This window comes from Primulina eburnea, chromosome 8 (genome assembly GCF_022965805.1).
Source record: "Primulina eburnea isolate SZY01 chromosome 8, ASM2296580v1, whole genome shotgun sequence".
NCBI lineage: Eukaryota > Viridiplantae > Streptophyta > Magnoliopsida > Lamiales > Gesneriaceae > Primulina > Primulina eburnea.
This window is the reverse complement of record NC_133108.1, coordinates 4,115,169-4,134,023: the sequence shown is the minus strand read 5'-3', so window position 1 is coordinate 4,134,023 and position 18,855 is coordinate 4,115,169. Positions and strand designations below refer to the sequence as shown.

General features: G+C 33.9%; 4 protein-coding genes across 4 annotated transcripts; 1 reads left to right on the top strand and 3 right to left on the bottom strand.

The window, feature by feature from the left end:
• Window positions 1–242: 242 nt before the first annotated feature.
• LOC140838539 (uncharacterized) lies at window positions 243–2,255 on the top strand. Its single transcript, XM_073204924.1, has 4 exons — window positions 243–526; window positions 855–998; window positions 1,110–1,315; window positions 1,935–2,255. Exons 1-4 carry the CDS (start codon window positions 285–287, stop codon window positions 2,093–2,095), a joined length of 753 nt encoding a protein of 250 aa, XP_073061025.1. The 5' UTR covers window positions 243–284; the 3' UTR covers window positions 2,096–2,255.
• Window positions 2,256–3,022: 767 nt separating this feature from the next.
• LOC140838107 (uncharacterized) lies at window positions 3,023–5,184 on the bottom strand. The gene is given in 4 exon segments (XM_073204190.1): window positions 3,023–3,789; window positions 3,791–4,304; window positions 4,866–4,934; window positions 5,166–5,184. Coding segments are annotated over 4 exon segments (1,068 nt in total). The 3' UTR covers window positions 3,023–3,323.
• A 618-nt stretch (window positions 5,185–5,802) lies between these two features.
• On the bottom strand, window positions 5,803–7,459 carry LOC140837707 (glucan endo-1,3-beta-glucosidase 12-like). Its single transcript, XM_073203822.1, has 4 exons — window positions 7,274–7,459; window positions 6,208–6,717; window positions 6,078–6,108; window positions 5,803–5,998 (listed from the first exon to the last, which is right to left on the bottom strand). The coding sequence occupies exons 1-4, from the start codon at window positions 7,341–7,343 to the stop codon at window positions 5,833–5,835; spliced, it is 777 nt and encodes a 258-aa protein (XP_073059923.1). The 5' UTR covers window positions 7,344–7,459; the 3' UTR covers window positions 5,803–5,832.
• A 2,930-nt stretch (window positions 7,460–10,389) lies between these two features.
• On the bottom strand, window positions 10,390–12,853 carry LOC140837706 (exopolygalacturonase-like). Its single transcript, XM_073203821.1, has 4 exons — window positions 12,794–12,853; window positions 12,376–12,684; window positions 10,929–11,444; window positions 10,390–10,825 (listed from the first exon to the last, which is right to left on the bottom strand). Exons 1-4 carry the CDS (start codon window positions 12,836–12,838, stop codon window positions 10,592–10,594), a joined length of 1,104 nt encoding a protein of 367 aa, XP_073059922.1. The 5' UTR covers window positions 12,839–12,853; the 3' UTR covers window positions 10,390–10,591.
• Window positions 12,854–18,855: the final 6,002 nt, after the last annotated feature.

The window sequence follows — 18,855 nt, the reverse complement described above, 5'->3', positions numbered from 1 at the left end:
ATTTTGTGAGACAAAATTCTTATTTGGGTCATTAATGAAAAAATATTATTTTTTATGTTAAGAATATTACTTTTTGTTGTCAATATCGGTTGAATTGATTCGTCTCACTGATGAAGATTTTCGAGATTGTCTCATAGAATATTTGCTCTCTACTCAAATTTATTTATTTTTAGTTGAAAAAACAAAATTGGGCCCATTTGACGAAAATCAAATTTTATTGGGCCGAGGAATCAATATCCTCAGATACATGGACACAAACAAGAAAAAGCTGAAGTATCGCAGCGATGGCAGATTACCACCATGTTTACAAAGATGTGGAAGGAGCGTCCACACAGTGGGATGATATTCAAAGAAAACTGGGAAATCTTCCCCCCAAATCGCCTCCATTCAAACCGCCGGCTTTTGCCCCAGCTGAGGATGAAGATTCGAAGCCCAAAGACAAGGCCTGGATCGATGAGAAAACAGAGGAAGAGCTTGAAGACCTCGAAGATGATCTAGAAGACGATCGTTTCCTCCAAGAATACAGGTCTTGTTGGCTATACGTATTTGAAAACATATTAGCTTCTACGATCGCTATCTGAGGACCGCTTTCTTATTCTATTGATAATTTGGTGGAATTTATTTTGGGGTGAATGGGGTCTTTCTCGTGCTCGATCTCCTCCAAATGTGATTAGTTCCTTAGATTTCTGATTGCAAGAATCTATTTTGATTGGTGCGTGGATGGTGTTTTATCGTAATACTTTCTTTTTGTTCCTGTGTACTTTATTTCTTTTGCTTAAATCTGATCTGGAACTCCTCCACTGTGTTGCTGCGTTTCTGAAGTACTGCTTTAAAATTTGTTCTGATTGTTGTAGGAAGAAGAGGTTGTTTGAGATGAGAGAATCAGCCAAGATTGTGAGGTTTGGATCAGTGCTTCCTATCTCGGGATCGGATTTTGTTCGTGAAGTTTCCCAAGCCCCGCCAGAAGTTTGGGTTGTTGTAATGCTATTCAAAGATGGGTAAATTGAACTTATACAAAAATGTTGTTGCTCTTGTTTGCATTCTGAGGAATTGCCTATGGCTAGCTTCAACATATTTCATTCGTAATTCATCTGTTATTTCTTTTGCAGATATCCAGAATGTCGGCTGCTTTTGCAATGTTTAGAAATATTGGCCACGAGATATACTGCAACAAAATTTGTCAAAATTATATCTACAGAATGCATTCCCAACTATCCTGATTGTAACCTTCCCACTCTGCTTGTCTATAATAATGGTGCTGTTAAGGCAACTCATGTGGGAGTGCGCAGCTTTGGTCGGAGATCAACCCCTGAAAGTATGTCATGTATCTCTTTCAATTTCTCTACTTCTTCATGAATTCTTGGATGTCTTTTTATTCTCCGTTGGACCGTCCTTTTCTACATATCAAGCACTTGTGGTTATCTAGAAGGTTTAATCTCTTGCATATGGGTGATTGTAGTATGACACTTCACTTTAAACTCAAATAAGTTGAGGTCCAAAGGATGAAAGCTATAGACTAAGGAAAAATAGGCGGTGGGTGGACGTGGAAATGAAGTTAGACCAACCAGTAGGAAAATTCCTTTTGTAGTTTGGAAGATGTCTATCATAGATGTCATGAAGAATGAGAAATGGACAATATATAGTTCTTCAATCCATTTGAAGTTTGTTGATATTTGTGATAATGGATGTTGTGATTGCTAGAGCAATTGCTGCAAAATAAGGTATTCTAATTCTTGAGGGTTAAACATCTCAAAAGGTGGAACACAGAAGGGAAGGAAGGCGCACCACACCTTAAATTAATAGAAGATCGAGAACCGAAGTTCAACTCCTGGACTTTCTATTCTATTTCACCTCATACTCTATTGTGCAACGTTGATAGTGATCTCTACTTTCATTGAAGGTGATTGAATCTTCATGCATATGTCTACTTGTAGGTGTTGCCTTAGTTCTATGTCAGCGGGATCCTGTACTAAATGATGGGCACGGTGGTGAGCAATCCAGGGAAGCCGTTCTCGATGAAGTGCGGAAGAAGCTTGTAGAGAGGGTTGTTAGAGACCATGTAGATGATGTCGATGATGGATCGTCAAGTGAATGATACCTTTTATATCCTGGGATTAAGTTTCAACGTACCCTTATCATTATTTATTTTTATTTCTTTTCCGGGGTTTTCTGGTGTCTCTAACTTTGTTACAACGTGAGGTTCATATAACACTGTATTTTGGGTCCTCGGGTATTTAATGTAGTATTTTGTTGTATTTTGCTTCAAAATAACAGTTACCTAGTTGTAGACCAAAATGTGAACCCCTGTGAAACACCAGGAAGGGAAGCCCCATTTTACCAGAACCGAGTAACTTAGAGACAATCAGCTGACTGCAGAATCAATTCCACCAATTAAACAAAAAGTATGAAACTTGACTCTTGAGGATGAAACAACTATTTCAAGTTCGAAAAAAAACCCCAAATTTCTGTTGAAAAGGGTTTTGGATTTTTTGATCTATTTAAAATTCAACCTTTTATTTTCGTAGAATTTCCACTTGAAAATTTTGGAAATTTCACGACCAAAAGCATTTTGGCTTAAGTTTATGTGATTTCATTATCATGTTCGGATTGAAAAGCATTTGATGCAAAACGATTGAATTAATAATGACAAAAACTTGTGTGAGACGGTTTTATTGATCGTATTTTGTGAGACGGATATCTATTTGGGTCATTAATGAAAAAGTGTTACATTTTATGTTTCAAGTATTATTTTTTATTGTGAATATGAGTAGGGTTGATTCGTCTCACATATAAAGATCCGTGAGACCGTCTCACAAGAGACCTACTCATAAATAAAATACCTCACTGGTGTTATTCGATTATCATACATATATTAATAAAAATTATCATGCAATAGATTGAATTAAATAAAATTCAAGTTTTGATTCCACGCACTATATCATTGTCCTCGGAAAATTACAACAATATTTTTCCTTGCAAGAAAAATAAATAAATTGAAAAAAGTGGGATATCTTTGTTAAAAAAAAAAAAGAAAGAAAGAAGGAAGCAAGTGGGATATTAAATTTCATAATCGATAAAGAAAAATGGAAACACTGGAACCCATGGATCGTACATAGCTTTAATCTCTACCTTTCGATTTGAATTGGTGAAGCTGCACAACATGTTCAACATGTTCCTAATCCAATAATTGTTTTAATTTTCCCAACTGGCAACGAGGGTGACAATTTTGTTTTTTGTTTTTTTGTTTTTTTCTTAATTACAATCGAGAGGCGATGACAATTTTCACGTGTCGACAAAAGAATTCCCATGCTGAGTAACTCGTACTAGAAGCTGGAGAAGTTGTACCTTAACACCTCAAAGCTTGTACACAGGTCTGGAACTGGCATTCCTAGTGCAACACCGAACATGTCATCATGCCAACCATATTTCATACCTCGATTCAATCTTGCAATAAATCCCGGCTGGTGGCGCTCACAGTGCTTCAAGAACTCCGCTACCTTTCTAGGGTCTTGGCTCTTCCAACATGCGGCGGAGCTGAATCCCTTCTGCAGCGGCGCAGCCTCTTCCAAGGTTTGTGGCAGCCTCCCAAATCCATCCAAGTTGTTTGTGATATATTCCACAATGCCGTTTATCAGATACTTCGGTGATTGACCTTGACCATCCCATAGCCAAACTCGTGCAACACCTTGTTGGACTGCAAGAAACATGCCACGCTTGAAATCTGTACCTTCCAGGATCGATGGACTTATGTTCAGTACAAATTCATGGACCCTCTCAGGAGTCAACAACGACTTCATCGCTCGAATTCGAGCCTTTGAGCTTGAAGATTATGCGGGCGACTTCTTTCTTGGAGTCCATATCGTTATCGGTATAAAGAAAAGTTTCGACTACTTTGCTAGCTTTGATCACAATGCGGGTGGCTTCATCGTTTGACACGTAGAAGAGATGGAAACGTTTCCCGGAAATTGTTTCACCGGCATCATTGATTACGGTCACGGAAAACCCTCTACAGGCTTCGTGATTTGCCCACAAGGACACCAAGGCAAGCAGAGCGATGAAAGATATTCGAAACGTGATGCTAAAACTTGACAGTGAATCATGGTCGAAGTCTTCATCTCGTGGTGTGGTTGCAATGTCGATAACCGTCACCGAGTAGGAGGGCGCAGTTGCATTGGATGGTTGTACAAGGGGTTGGTGGAGGTGGAGGTGGGTGGTGGTGGTGCTCCTCCATGATATGGTGGACTTATGGATATGAAGACTGAAGAGTCGGAGTGCGGTATTTAGACAGATTAGATTAGATAAATCTCACCCGAATACATACATAAAACAGGATTGCCAGTTGAGCAACTTGGAGTGCCAGTTGTACGAGTTGCCAACATGGGAATGAATGGTTGCTCAAGTGGACAGAGGGTCCTGTCCCTTTGCCAACTTCATGTTAAAAAGACTACAGACGTATGGACGGATATGGGATGAGTTTGGTTAAAACTCAAGACTCTCCTCGTTAAAAAAATTTTGATTTATTACGTGTCCCCACCCCAGTTAAATATTCTTTGGACTCATCTCATCTCGAATACGAAATGGGGCCGGGTAGACCCGTGAGACCCAAATTTTTTAAAATAAAAAAGTAATCTTTCTTCTCATATAACTGAATTATGAAACAGACAAGCCTCTAAACACAATATTGTGAAAAATTAATGCATGTCTTCGACTACACTTAATAATAACAAAGTATTTTCATGACATAAATAATTACATAAAAAAAGAGTTACTGGCTCTTCAAAAAATTTTGACATCCCCAAAAAAAATTCATAACATAATTTAAACATATTAATATAAAATCAGCGAGTAGACAATATTTCAGACACATTCTTCAAGATCATTTTCCTCTTCATCAAGAATGATGGGACAAGTCGGTAAACTACTTGAAGAATTAACTATAAAATTAAATAGAGAAAGTACATTGAAAAAATATAACTGTAATTTCAAATTGTAAAAAAATGTAATTTAAAGAGAGAAAGTACAGTAAAAAAATTAAAATGAAAGTATAATGACAAATAAAAACTGTGATTTATTTACCTTTCACCTCACCCCACAACCATCTTCGCGAGCACATCAATGTCTCTAAAGTCGTTGAATTAAGTCTACTAAAACTGTGATTTATTTACCTTTCACCTCACGGGTCATATTTTGTGAGACATATATTTTATTTGGGTTATCAATGAAAAAAATTACTTTTTATGCTAAAAGTATTACTTTTTATTGTGGATATCGGTAGGGTTGACCCGTCTCACAGATAAAAATTCGTGAGACCATCTCATAAGAGACATACTCTAAGTTTTTTACTAACGAGATTCTGTATCTAGACAAGTTGACTCATTTCAAATGTGCAATTAAAAATAATATATATATATATATATATATATATATATATATATATATTACTAAAATAAGAATAATTACATGATATACTGACATAAAAAGTCATAGTATTTTAAACTCAAATCAGCATATACGGATATAAAAATGATTTTTTTTGCGGTAAAAAATGAAATTTACCCTTCGCAATTCTCTCCAAAAAACCAGAGAAAGAAAACAATCCCACAAGGAAAATCCAACAAACTGAACATTTTCTTCTTCATCTATACATTACTTCCGTCAAGAAAAATATCACTCGACAACGGAAGCGATTCAAAAACGAGCATCAATCCGATTGCCTCGACACTTTGTAGTATATATTCCTACAATCTTTGGACGCCCTTATATCAAGTGATCTTCTCTGCATTTGCAGACAGAGCGCCATAGGCCGAGTCAAATCCTTCAACAATTCACTGGCTATATCTTTGGATGAGCTAATATAAGGATGTGAATGACCAAGATCATGTGTTGGAAACAAGAAATGATACTTGGTATGGCAGCTGGTGAAGTTGAAGGGGTGATTGGTCTTGCTCCAAAAACTCTTGATCCGCTTGAATTAATATTTAACACCGACGTGCTCGTGCTGCAAAAGTTAGCCAAAGGTCAGAAATTTCCCTCTATCTGATAATGCTAAGGGACAGATCATTGTTGTGGAAATTCACCTCGTTGATGCATATGGACATGTACCATAACCTGCACAAATGTAACGAACGATATATGACTGTCGAACGAAAAAAAATTCGAACTTTATATATCAAAAGAACAATCTACAGTTAAAAGCTTTCATCTTACTTGGATCAGTGTTGGTAGTAACTGCAGTGCCACCAAAGTTGCAGCTACCAGGGATCGGGTTTTTCTGATAGTAACTATTGAAAGCATACGAAGCGTGCCCATGAAGAGTATCCGGGGCAAAGCAGCTTCCACTCGGCTGAATAGCCGAGCAATCAGCACCTCCATGTCCACAGGCATAGTCCAATGCCACTTGCAAGTCAGTTTTCGACACAGATTGGCTGGCTACACACCAGCTCCTGGACGACGATCCCGGAGAATTCGTTGTCGTTGGAGCTATAACTGGATTGGCAGGATTTGTGATTATACTTGGTGAATCAGGATTTGAGTTGGTTGGATTGAATACAGGTTCCGTCATTGTGGGATTCAGTGGATTAGTGGTTGGAACTGTTGTTATTGGGGTCGTGATATCCATTTGTTTGGTCGAAATTTTGGCAGAATCTTGAATTTTTTCATCTTCAACATCAGAAAATTTTCTGTGTACTGCCTCTGTTGTTACTTTGGCAATTGGACCTGAAATGGAAGCAAAATTCAAGAAACCACACTGCATATTTATTGTCGAAGAAAAATTCAAGAAATCGAACTTCCACACTTGCTTTGAATTGAAGACGTGGTTATTAATTTGTAGAATTATTATTATTATTATTATTTAAAAAAAAAGTGAACCTTAAAAAGGAAATCAAAATGGTGAGAAACACCCTCTTTTCTTTCGAGCTAGGGAAGATCCAAAGAACATCTTACGAACATTTCTTGAAAAAACCACATTCGAATACTATGAAATACAAAACTATTTCAAATCCCATGTTTAATCATTCCAAAATCACAGTCCTATTTCCCTAACATAATTAAAGCCTTTCTCTTAATTAAATTCCTCATCCATTCAATACTCAACCATGCATCGTAATCCGTAACATGTCGCAGAACTTGAGCATGAAAACAAACTACATGCACAGTTCAACAGACAAGAGTGACTAAGATTTTTTATTAAAAAAAGCAACAATATATAAAGTTTTATTTCAAGAAATATATAAAGGAAAAAAACTACGTAGTACAATAAATTTGAATTCACCTGGACAGAGTAATAGAGCAGCCAGATGTATTATGATCACTGAAACAAACCCAAAAATCCTCGTACCCATTATTTCTTCCTGATCTTCGCTATTTTTGTTTCACTGATCTCTTTTTCTTGTAAACCAAATCCTCGCTTTTAAACATGGGGCGAACCATTTCAACCCACAGGGGAATGATTACTCTTTGAAAAAGAAACAACTTTGTGTCTTTCATTATATATATTTAATTATGAGTATAATCATGATAGGGAAGCATCGCCTAGGCATGATTAAAGTACAGATTCTATATTTAATTTATTTTACAAGTTTTGGTAAAACTTTACTTATAGTTTATATGTATTATGTAAAAAAAAGAATTGTACATATTTAAAAACAATTGATCAGAGGTAGGAAAACAAAGTGTGGGTTGAAGGTGGTGGTGGTGGTGGTGGTGGTGTTGCATGCTCAAAATTTAATCAAATCCAAATGCTTGACAATTGGATATTGTTTGTTGCAAATTGACGAGGTTCGACATATCGTTTGTTCAAGTTTTACAATAATTGAAGCTAAAATAGTTATTTTATCCTTGTCTTTTAATTTATGGCAAAAACTTGTGTGAGACGGTCTCAAGGGTAGTATTTTGTGAGACATATATCTTATTTGGGTCATCCATGAAAAAGTATTACTTTTTATGCTAAGAGTATTACTTTTTATTGTGAATATCAGTATGATTGACATGTCTCACAGATAAAGATTTGTGAGACCGGCCGACTCACAAGAGACCTACTCTTAATTTATAATCTCATGTTCCATAATTTCGTCATGCGAAAGAAGCGGTGTGGAATCACCATTCACAAATAGGAGAAGTTGGTGAAAAATCCCCAATCATAATATATCTTTGGGTTCACTCTCTACCCACAAAATTGTGGTACTATGTCATAAAAAATGTGGTACACTTCATGTGGAAATGTTGTACTAAAAAAGTACCTAGGGACTGAACACAAAAAAAAAAACGACGGCTAAGGACTGAAGTACAATTTCCCGTCACAAATACCATTTTCACTCGATTCCAATATGATATGGAGCAGGCATTAGTTGGGAGAGAAAAGAAAGTTAAAAGAGGGAATTGTTAATTTGGAATGTAAGGTGGGGTGGAAGTAGTGATGATGGTGGCCTAGCTAGTGATATTTGCCACCATTTTACTTTTGTTATAGACATAAAAAAAGAAAAGAAAAGAAAAGAAGAGTCTTTTACTTCAACATAGGACTTATTCTAGTATCCAGGAGCCACTTTCAATGAAATAGGAACCCAAGATTATGCTATCTTTTTTTAACCTAAAATTTGGAATTTATATAGATTTGTGGCTCATGAAACTTGACCCTTTTTTTAGTCTACGTCCTAAAAGGTATTATTAGAATACTTTGATTTATTTTATTGACAAAAGTGTGAATAATTTAAGGTTGCATTTCGATTGATGAAGTTCAAATAACATGGATTGCAAATATATTTTTACTCAATAATTTAAAAATTTTAAATTCATTTTATTTTGTGCTATCTATTATTTCATTATTAACAATAAAACTATAATAGAAATCTGTGTATTTTTAAATCTATCAACCAAACACAACTTAAAATTCATGAGTACGATGTGCTAACAAGTTTTGATAATCGATTTAGAAATTTGAAATTCATTCTATTTTATAATTTTTATTTTTTTCATGTTTGTTCATGTTCCGAAGCTTAAATTTACTTTTAATCATTTCTATAAAAGTTATTTTATTTTCTACTAAATTTTAGTTCCATACGATTGGATATTAAATTTTGTTTCTGAGATTCTCGTTCATAAACTTTTAATAGAAGTGATGTTGAAACTACTTCATTATGAAGTAGTTTATATCTAGAACGTCAAAATTCATTTTTATTAGATACTCTTCCTTGAAAAAACAATAAATATAGAGACATATAATTCCAAAAGTTGTAATTATTGGCATTCTTTTTTTCTTAATTTTAGGTCAATGTTTTTAATTGGAGTATTTTTAGATGTAAATTATTGTATAATAAATAAAATTAATTACCCAAAAAAGAAGAAGAACAAAGTAATTGATACTATATACCTTTCAAAAGCAAAGATGCTACATAGATTGTCATAATTGCCGCTAGGCTTTGTAGCCATTATGTAAATAGAGGTCAAGTTTTTCCAGTTTAGGGCAGTTAGCAAATAAAGAAAAAACTAAATAGGTTTTTTGTGAGACGGTCTCACAAATATTTATTTCTGAATCAACTTTACTGATATTCACAATAAAAAGTAATTTTTTTTCATTAATGACCCAAATAAGATCTTCGTCTCACAAAATACGACACTTGAGACCGTCTTACACAAATTTTTACCAAAAAACAAAACTTAAAATAGATAAATTTTAAAAGTAACACTGGATCTCCTCGAATCCAATCCATAATATGTACTTTTGACCAATTGATTCCAAAGTTTTAGGTTACCAACTATTATTTCCATACTTTATATTATATTTTCTTTTGCGCCTTTCAAAGCAAAATAAAGTCATTTCTTGACTTTTGTTACAAGTGAATAATATTAGAAAACAAAGTGTAAAATGAATTTAAAATAATTTATAAAGTATGTTTTAATGCTAAATTAGATTAACATTGATATAGGAGAGATGACCAAAATAAGTAATGCGAAGAAAAACTAATTAAATGGATAAATTAAAGGGAGTTGAGATAAATGAGTCTTAAATTTTGGTGTCTCCAACTTGGTATAAATGCCTGACGTGCTAAGATGTTTCGAGTTCGAGACTTACCTACCTTACTTGTAATAAAAAAAAATTGCTTGATACGCTTCAAAATTTAATTGGTGGTATTTTACGACATTAAAAAATTTGGTTATATTGGGTACAATAATTATCTCTGCTTGATAGAACGATCGAACCGTGATGTTTGAACTGTTGTGCAGTTTAAAAGATTTAAATTTCACAATTACCACTAGCTATAGCTTTTGGTAAAGCGACGAACGCTCCGTCCTACATGTTCTAAGTTTCAAAATAAGGCATAATATTTAAATATATATATATAAACAAACAAATTGATATCAACGTAATTCTTGGATGATGAAAACTTCATCGGACGGTTGTCTTAAAAATTTACCGAAAACCAAAAACTCGAAGGCTTTTCCACAAACAAATGGCTGTCACAAGTCAATAAATGCTTATTACGCTCTTATAAGTAATGTATATATTATATATATAAAAAAAAAAATTCATGAGCCCATAAATTATACCAAAGAGAACTCAGAAATCTTGTGGAGATATGGAGCAAAAGAACTCCTATACACAACCTTTAGGGATCTGTTTCCCGTATGAAGAACCATGCACATGTGAGCACAAAGCCATAGCTTGTCCTCCGGTTCCATTGTAGGTCAAGTTTATGTCTATGAGCTTCACATTCTTGCAAGGCCAGTCTTCACTGCATTGTATGTTCACCGCAACTTGTGTGCTCGATACGCCCCGTATGTTCTTGAAGGTCACGTCTTGTATCTGCACCCTCGAGCTCGATTCACCCTAATTTCAAGAAACACGAGAATCATCTCACTATCACTTTTATAGAGTGGTTTGATGTAAGAAAAGTGTATTGTGTAAGATGTAAGATGAGACTAATAATTACCTTGCTTTCGCAACCAGAGAATGGACAATATTGTTGATCGATGAAAATAGGATTGCCGGTATTTTGCATGACGATATCTTCGAAAGTTATATTGGAAGCCACGCTATACAACGAGGGAGACCACGTCTTGATCCTCAGGCCGTTATCTGCCCCCTTAAAAGTGCAGTTTCTTATACTGATACCTTCCACGTAATCGCCTACATGGCTTCTCCCCAGACTTCCAACACTGATACCGTGCCCAGGCCCGCAAGAAACATCGTTTATCTCTATGTTTCGACTACCAGAGACCATGGATATGCAGTCATCTCCTGTCTGAATAACGGACCGCGAAATCTTTATGTTGTTCGAGAGTCCGATGTGAATTCCATCTGTGTTAGGGCTGTTTTTTGGTGCTGTCATTCTAATTTTGCTGATGTTAAGGTTTCGGCACGCGAATAGGTTGATATGTGTGTTTTTGCTGTTGATGGATCTTAGGTGATTCACCTTTGAATTTGTAACGAAATCGAACCTCAAAGTCTGCATGCATGCAATCAAAATGTTAAGATTTAATTAACAGAAGAACAATTCTTTTTAAATAAATAAATCGGCTGCTTTTTTCTAATCCAAGTTAAGACAATCCCTATATCCGGCTGTTTAATTTAATGAAAAAAAGAAGCAATCTTTAATAGTTGAAATCAAGGACCGAGCCAATTTGGGGGACGAAAAAAATATATTAAATTTTTTAGAGAAGGCAAGAACAAATTTTTGAGCGGAATATGAAGATAATATAATTATTTATAGCCCTTTACCGGGCGCGATGAAAATATAAGCTATATATCATACAAAAATTTGATATTGAATTCGGTCTTAGAGTTAATTAAATGTATTCAATCAAAAAATTTAATGAATTTTTTTAAGGATAGATTTTGTGGATTTGACAAGTGATAATACCTTATGTCGGAAACCTTATTTAGCCCTATTAATAGTAAGGTTACAAAAGATTCACAAAATCATTTTAAAAGATTCACAAAATAATATGTTTCACCGAAATAGATCATTTGATTTTGGGTAATTATCGATACAAATCTTTTTTTTTTAAATTCACTCAAGCAATGATAAATGGGAAGATAAACATCCTATTGACATTTTATGAACGACAAAAGCTAATTTCAAGATTTATGTAAAATCACGGTGATAATACAATGAATAATACTAAGAGTATAACGATATTTACTACATATCGTTAGATTTTGTATTGAGTTATTATGAGTTTTTGATAAATGAATTTTTTGTATTGAATTTTTTTCGTTGTAAAAATTGTCGTGTAAATATGTATTAATTGTATAATTTTGAAAATGCTCCTAAAACTAGCATTTTTTATATATATTTTCTTATTTCTTTTCAAGGAAAAGAAATTTAAATATGAGATTTAGTTAGATTCTGTATTAGTACTTAGAGAGAAACTTACAGCAGGAAGAGGCCTGCAATGGGGGTTCCTATTACAGTCATTATAAGGCCACGCCGCCTGGCCTTGGCCGTCCAAATACCCGCTGCCTTTCACCGTCAAGTCGTCGATATATTTGAAACCGATCCAAGTCTCCGTATAGAAATTCCGAGGGTCCGTAGAAGCCTTGAGCGTCCCTTTAATCAGAAAGGCCATCGAACCATTGCATGGCCCTTCAAAAGTTACTGAATTCAACATAAATGTTCGTCTTGGAATCCAAACTCTACTCCTCCCATAATATTCACATGCATCTCTCCATGCTTTAAGAAATGCCTAACACAAAAAAAAGATAATATATATATAGGCAAACAATAAGTCATCGAAATTGCTGAAACAAATTCACATTTTATTTACCATTTTCATTTTCGTACCAGAAACTTACCTGACTGTCGTCTGTTTTTCCATCGGCAACTGCACCGTAGTTCATGACATCGAAGAATTTTCTTGGTAGCGAGACGCCATTGACAAAAAACACAAAGGAGGAGAAAAAGAAGAGAAGCGGCACAATCATTACACAAAAAGATTTCATTATCATATATTTTCTTTTTTTCTTTTTGTTATATTTTTGTGGCAAATTTCTGATAGATATGGCTTTCGTTCTATTTAGTGCATTATTATATAAGAGTGTAAATAGTTATTTATAGAATATCATTAATGCGCCTTTTTAATTTCCATTGATGGATCACATATTGCGTGCCATTTTCCAATAATAATTACCGATGATTCAGCAGCATATTAGTAATGAATTTATTTTATTCAAATTTCAAAATATGAAATAACAAATAAATAAAATTGCTAATGTTATTATCTTGGCAAAAAGTAAAAGGAGTGCTGAAGATAAAGGTCATATATATGATTAATATGAAAAAGATATTATTAAGATTATTAGGCGCACAGTCAAAATTATGTTTCATTGATCATTTCAATAACTGAGAAATTCTGTTTACTTTGGCCATAAATCTGTTAAAGTCAGTAATCCGAATGAATAAAATATTTCAAATCTGATATATAATATAGATATATATATCTATGATACAGAATTTTATTATGTTGATAAATTTGTTTTATGTAAAAACAACATATATAAATATTTGTGTGTAAGCAAAAACTCGTGTGAGACGGTTTCACGGGTCGTATTTTGTAAGACGGATATCTTTTTCGGTCATCCAAAAAAAATAGCAAAAACTTGTGTGAGACGGTCTTACGGGTCTTAGTTGTGAGACAAATCTCTTATTTGGTTCATCCATGAAAAAGTATGATTTTTATGCTAAAAATATTACTTTTTATTGTGAATATGGGTAAGGTTGACCCGTCTCACAGATTAAGATCTATGAGACGATCTCACATGAGACTCACTCAAAAAAAATATTACTTTTATGCTAAGAGTATTACTTTTTATGTTGAATATCGGTAGAGTTGACTCGTCTTATATATATATTTGGATTCATAAGACAGTCTCACATGAGATCCACTCAATATTTTTTTACTTCCATTCTTGTATGTGTTTGATTAATTGTCTCAAAAATTTTAAGAACACCAGACTTCTCAAACATTGTGTAATTACGCACCCTTATATTAAGACTTGATTTTTATTCTCTATTCATCGTTAAAGCGGGACGGGACATAAGCAGAACCCCCGAGGCTAAAAATAGCAATCGAGTAACATACCTTCTCCGTCTCAAATATAAAGACTACAATTATTTTTTGTAAGTCCAAAATATATAGTCTGTTGAAATAATATATTTTAATATGAAAAAAGTAATAGTTGAATATTTGAATGTTGAAAATAAGAGTTGTAAAATTAGAAATTTGTGTGTGATGATGTAAGTAATGATGTATTTTATTTTTGAATTATGTGTAATGAAACTCTATAAATAGATCTCTCATTTGTGAAGAAAATCACAATTGAGTAGAGAGAAAAATATTATAAAGTGTGTAGTTTGGTAAATTTTGAGAGTTTGAGATTTTTACTTGTTACCATAAATTTTTACTTTTTCACAACACGTTATCAGCACGAAGCTCTAAAAGTCCTACATACTTTTCCAAGCTCCAAACAGAAGAAAAAGGTAACAAAAGTAATTATATTTATTTTACTGTTATTTATTTATTGTGTATTTATTTAATATACAATATAATGTTATTATTAGAAATAATAAAAATAAATTTTTCATAAACTTGTTATAAATCCTGGGAGGATGTTAAGACGACATCCCACACTCCCGGTAAGGGATACGACAAGTATAAAAGCCTATAAGGTTTTTAAACAAAATAAATAATGACACTCATTATAATATTATGATATGATATACAAAATTATTTAAACATGTCTAATATTATATACATCATATTATTACCATAAAATTATACAAATACATACATTTATTTTTTGTACACCAACGGTCATAAACGGTAACAAACGGCTAGTTTTTGCCCTATAAATATCATCTCACAAACACATTCAATCACTCCAACTTTCTCTTCTTCTCTAAAAATTATTCATCATCAAATTTTTCGAAGAAAAAAGAAGATGGCTTTCTCAAGGATATTTTTAATTATTTTGGTTATCATACTCACGAGTCTTGTATTTATCGGAGAATATCCTCCTCGTGCGTTTTCTTTATTTTTACAAATACTTGTACTTGTTGTTTATCCGTTACTTTGTATTGCAATATTTATTAACTAATAAAATGCATCGTAATTTTTTTTTAGTACCACCATGTCAAATTTAACAAAGCTCGAATTTATTGCGCTCGACATCACGGGAAAGAATTATATGCCATGAACTCTAGATGTAGAAATGCATCTTGAGTCATTGGGTCTAAGCGAGACCATTAAAGAAAATGGCATATGCACGTCACAAGAAAATGCAAGAGCCATGATATTTTTGCGTCGACATCTCGACGATGGATTCAAATGTGAATATCTGACTGAAAAAAATCCTATGGCTTTGTGGAAGGGATTAAAAGAAAGATTTGAACATATAAGGGAAGTTATACTTCCGACCGCCCGGGATGAATGGAATACACTGAGATTCCAAGATTTTTAAAAAGTCAGTGATTACAATTCGGCGATGTATAGAATAATCTCGCAATTAAAATTTTGTGGACATGAGGTCACAGAATCTGAGATGCTTGAAAAAACATTTTCCACATTTCATGCATCAAATATTACTCTACAGCAACAATATAGAGTACGTGGATTTGCGAGATATTCTGAGCTCATCGCCTGTCTTCTTGTGGCGGAAAAGAACAATGAGCTATTAATGAGAAATCATCAGTCCCGACCCACTGGATCAACAGCATTTTCCGAAGTAAATGCTGTAAGTAAAAATGAATTTAAACCTCGGAACTAAAATCAAATTCATAGACAAGATTTTGGTCGAGGTCGAGGTCGTGGACGTGGATGTGGAATTGACCGTGGTCATGGTCGAGGCCGTGGTTTTGAAAATAATAGAGATAGTTATTTTTATAACTCATCTCAAAAGAGCGTCCCAAACCATCCACAGAAAAGGCATCATGAGAATACAAGTATTAATGAGAATCACTCAAAAAGATATGAAAGTTCTTGTTACAGATGTGGTACTCCAGGACATTGGTCCAAAGTTTGTCGAGCCCCTGAGCATCTTTGTAAACTTTATAAAGAATCATTAAAGGGGAAAGAAAAGGAGACCAACTTCACTGAACGCTGTGAGCGTTTGAGTGATTCAACTCATTTTGATGCTGATGATTTTATGAATGATTTCTCTGGAAATGATCAACATGTTGGTGGGATAGAAATGAACAATTTTGATGCTGCAGATTTTCTCAATGATTTTTCTGAAAATGAACAATATAATGGTAGAATATAAATGTATAATAATTTATTTTTCATGTATTCATAGAATAATATTTTATTGTATAATTATGATATGTGTTATATTTAAATATATATTGTCAGTAATTTATTTCATTGCATATTTTTTTGAAGTTCAAATATGGAAAATTCTATGAGCAAAGCTGAAGTTTGCATACCCGATAGTGGTACAACGCACACTATCCTCCGAGATAAAAGATATTTCTTGGAACTAAAACCAACAAAATCAACGGTGAACACAATATCAGGTCCTGTAGACTTGATTAAAGGATGTGGTAAAGCACAATTTTTGTTACCTAATGGTACAAAATTTTTTATCAATGATGCTTTATATTCACCACAATCGAAAAGAAATTTGTTGAGTTTTAATGATATATATTCCCATGGGTATGATACTCAAACAATGAATGAAGGGAATGAGAAATATATGTGTCTTATCACATATAAATCAGGAAAGAAATATGTGATTGAAAAACTACCAATGCTCCCTACTGGATTGCATTATACACATATAAGTCCCATTGAATCAAACATGGTAGTTGATAATTCTTCGATATTAACCAATTGGCATGATCGATTGAGACATCCTGGTTCAACAATGATGCGAAGAATTATAGAAAATACACATGGTCATCCACTGAAAGACAAGAAGATCTTTCAGAATAATAAGTTTCAATGTAAAGCATGTTCTCTTGGAAAACTTATTATAAGACCATCAGCAGTCAAAATCCAAACTGAATCACCAATGTTTCTTGAACGTATTCAGGGTGATATTTGTGGACCAATCCATCCACCATGTGGACCATTCAGATACTTTATGGTATTGATTGATGCCTCCAGCAGATGGTCATATGTATGTTTATTGTCAATTCGAAATGTTGCATTTGCAAGATTACTTGCTCAAATAATAAAATTGAGGAATCAATTTCCCTATTATACAATCAAGAAAATTAGACTTGATAATGCTGGTGAATTTACTTCCCAGACTTTCAATGATTATTGTATGTCTATGGGAATCATTGTTGAGCATCATGTTGCTCATGTACATACACAGAATGGATTGGCTGAATCATTGATTAAACGTCTGCAAATGATCGCTAGACCAATGATTATGAAAACAAAGCTCCCTATTTCTATATGAGGACATGCAATTTTACATGCTGCTTCATTAATTCGCATCAGACCAAGTGCATATCATAAATACTCCCCATTGCAGCTTGCATTTGGTAAAGAACCAGACATTTCTCATGTGAGAATTTTTGGATGTATGGTGTATGTGCCTATTGCACCACCGCAACGAAAGAAAATGGGACCTCAAAGAAAGGTTGGAATTTATATCGGTTATGATAGTCCATCAATCATTCGATATCTTGAACCTCAGACAGGCGACGTGTTCACAGCACGTTTTGCTGATTGTCATTTTAATGAGGAAATCTTCCCAATGTTAGGGGGAGAACAAAAACATACCGAAAAAGAAATTACATGGTATGTATCATCATTATTACATCTGGATCCAAGAACAAAACAATGTGAAAAAGATGTACAACAAATTGTACACTTGCAAAGAATAGCAAATCAAATTCCATATGCATTTGCAGACACAAAAGGGGTAACTAAATCATATGTACATGCTGCAAATGCCCCTGCTCGAATTGAAATTCCAAAGAAACAAATGGAAGATACTCATGATGTCATTAAACGCCTGAAGCGTGGAAGGCCAGTCGGTTCTAAGGATAAAAATCCTCGAAAAAGAAAATTCATAGAGAAACACGATGATCACAAAATAAAGAATGATGTTTCTGAAGAAACACAAGATGATCACAAAATAGAGAATGATGTTCCTGAAGAAACACATGATGATGCAAATGTTCTGTCAGAACCACAAACTGACGAGAATCATGAAATCTCTATCAATTACATTAATACTGGAAAAATATGGAACCGAAAAGATATAGATGAAATTGATAATATATTTTCTTATAATGTGGCAATCGACATCATAAATGATAATGAAGATCATGAACCAAAATCTTTTGGTGAATATAAAAATCGGCAGGACTGGATAAAATGGAAAGAAGCCATCCAGGTTGAATTGGATTCGCTAAATAAACGTAATGTTTTTGGACCTATAGTCCTTACACCTGAAGGTGTAAAACCTGTTGGATACAAATGGGTTTTTATTCGAAAGCGAAATGAGAAAAATGAAATAGTAAGATATAAAGCTCGACTTGTTGCACAAGGTTTTTCTCAAAGGCCTGGAATTGATTATGAAGAAACGTATTCTCCTGTGATGGATGCAATTACGTTTCGGTATTTGATTAGCTTGGCGGTATCTGAAAATTTAGAAATGCGTCTTATGGATGTTGTTACAGCTTACTTATATGGATCACTTGATAGTAATATATATATGAAAATCCCTGAAGGATTTAAGATGCCTGAAGCACAAAGTTCAAAACCCAGGGAATGTTATTCTGTGAAATTACAAAGATCATTATATGGGTTAAAGCAATCAGGTCGAATGTGGTATAATCGACCAAGTGATCACTTGATGAAAAAGGGATATGTAAATAATTCAATATGCCCTTGTGTTTT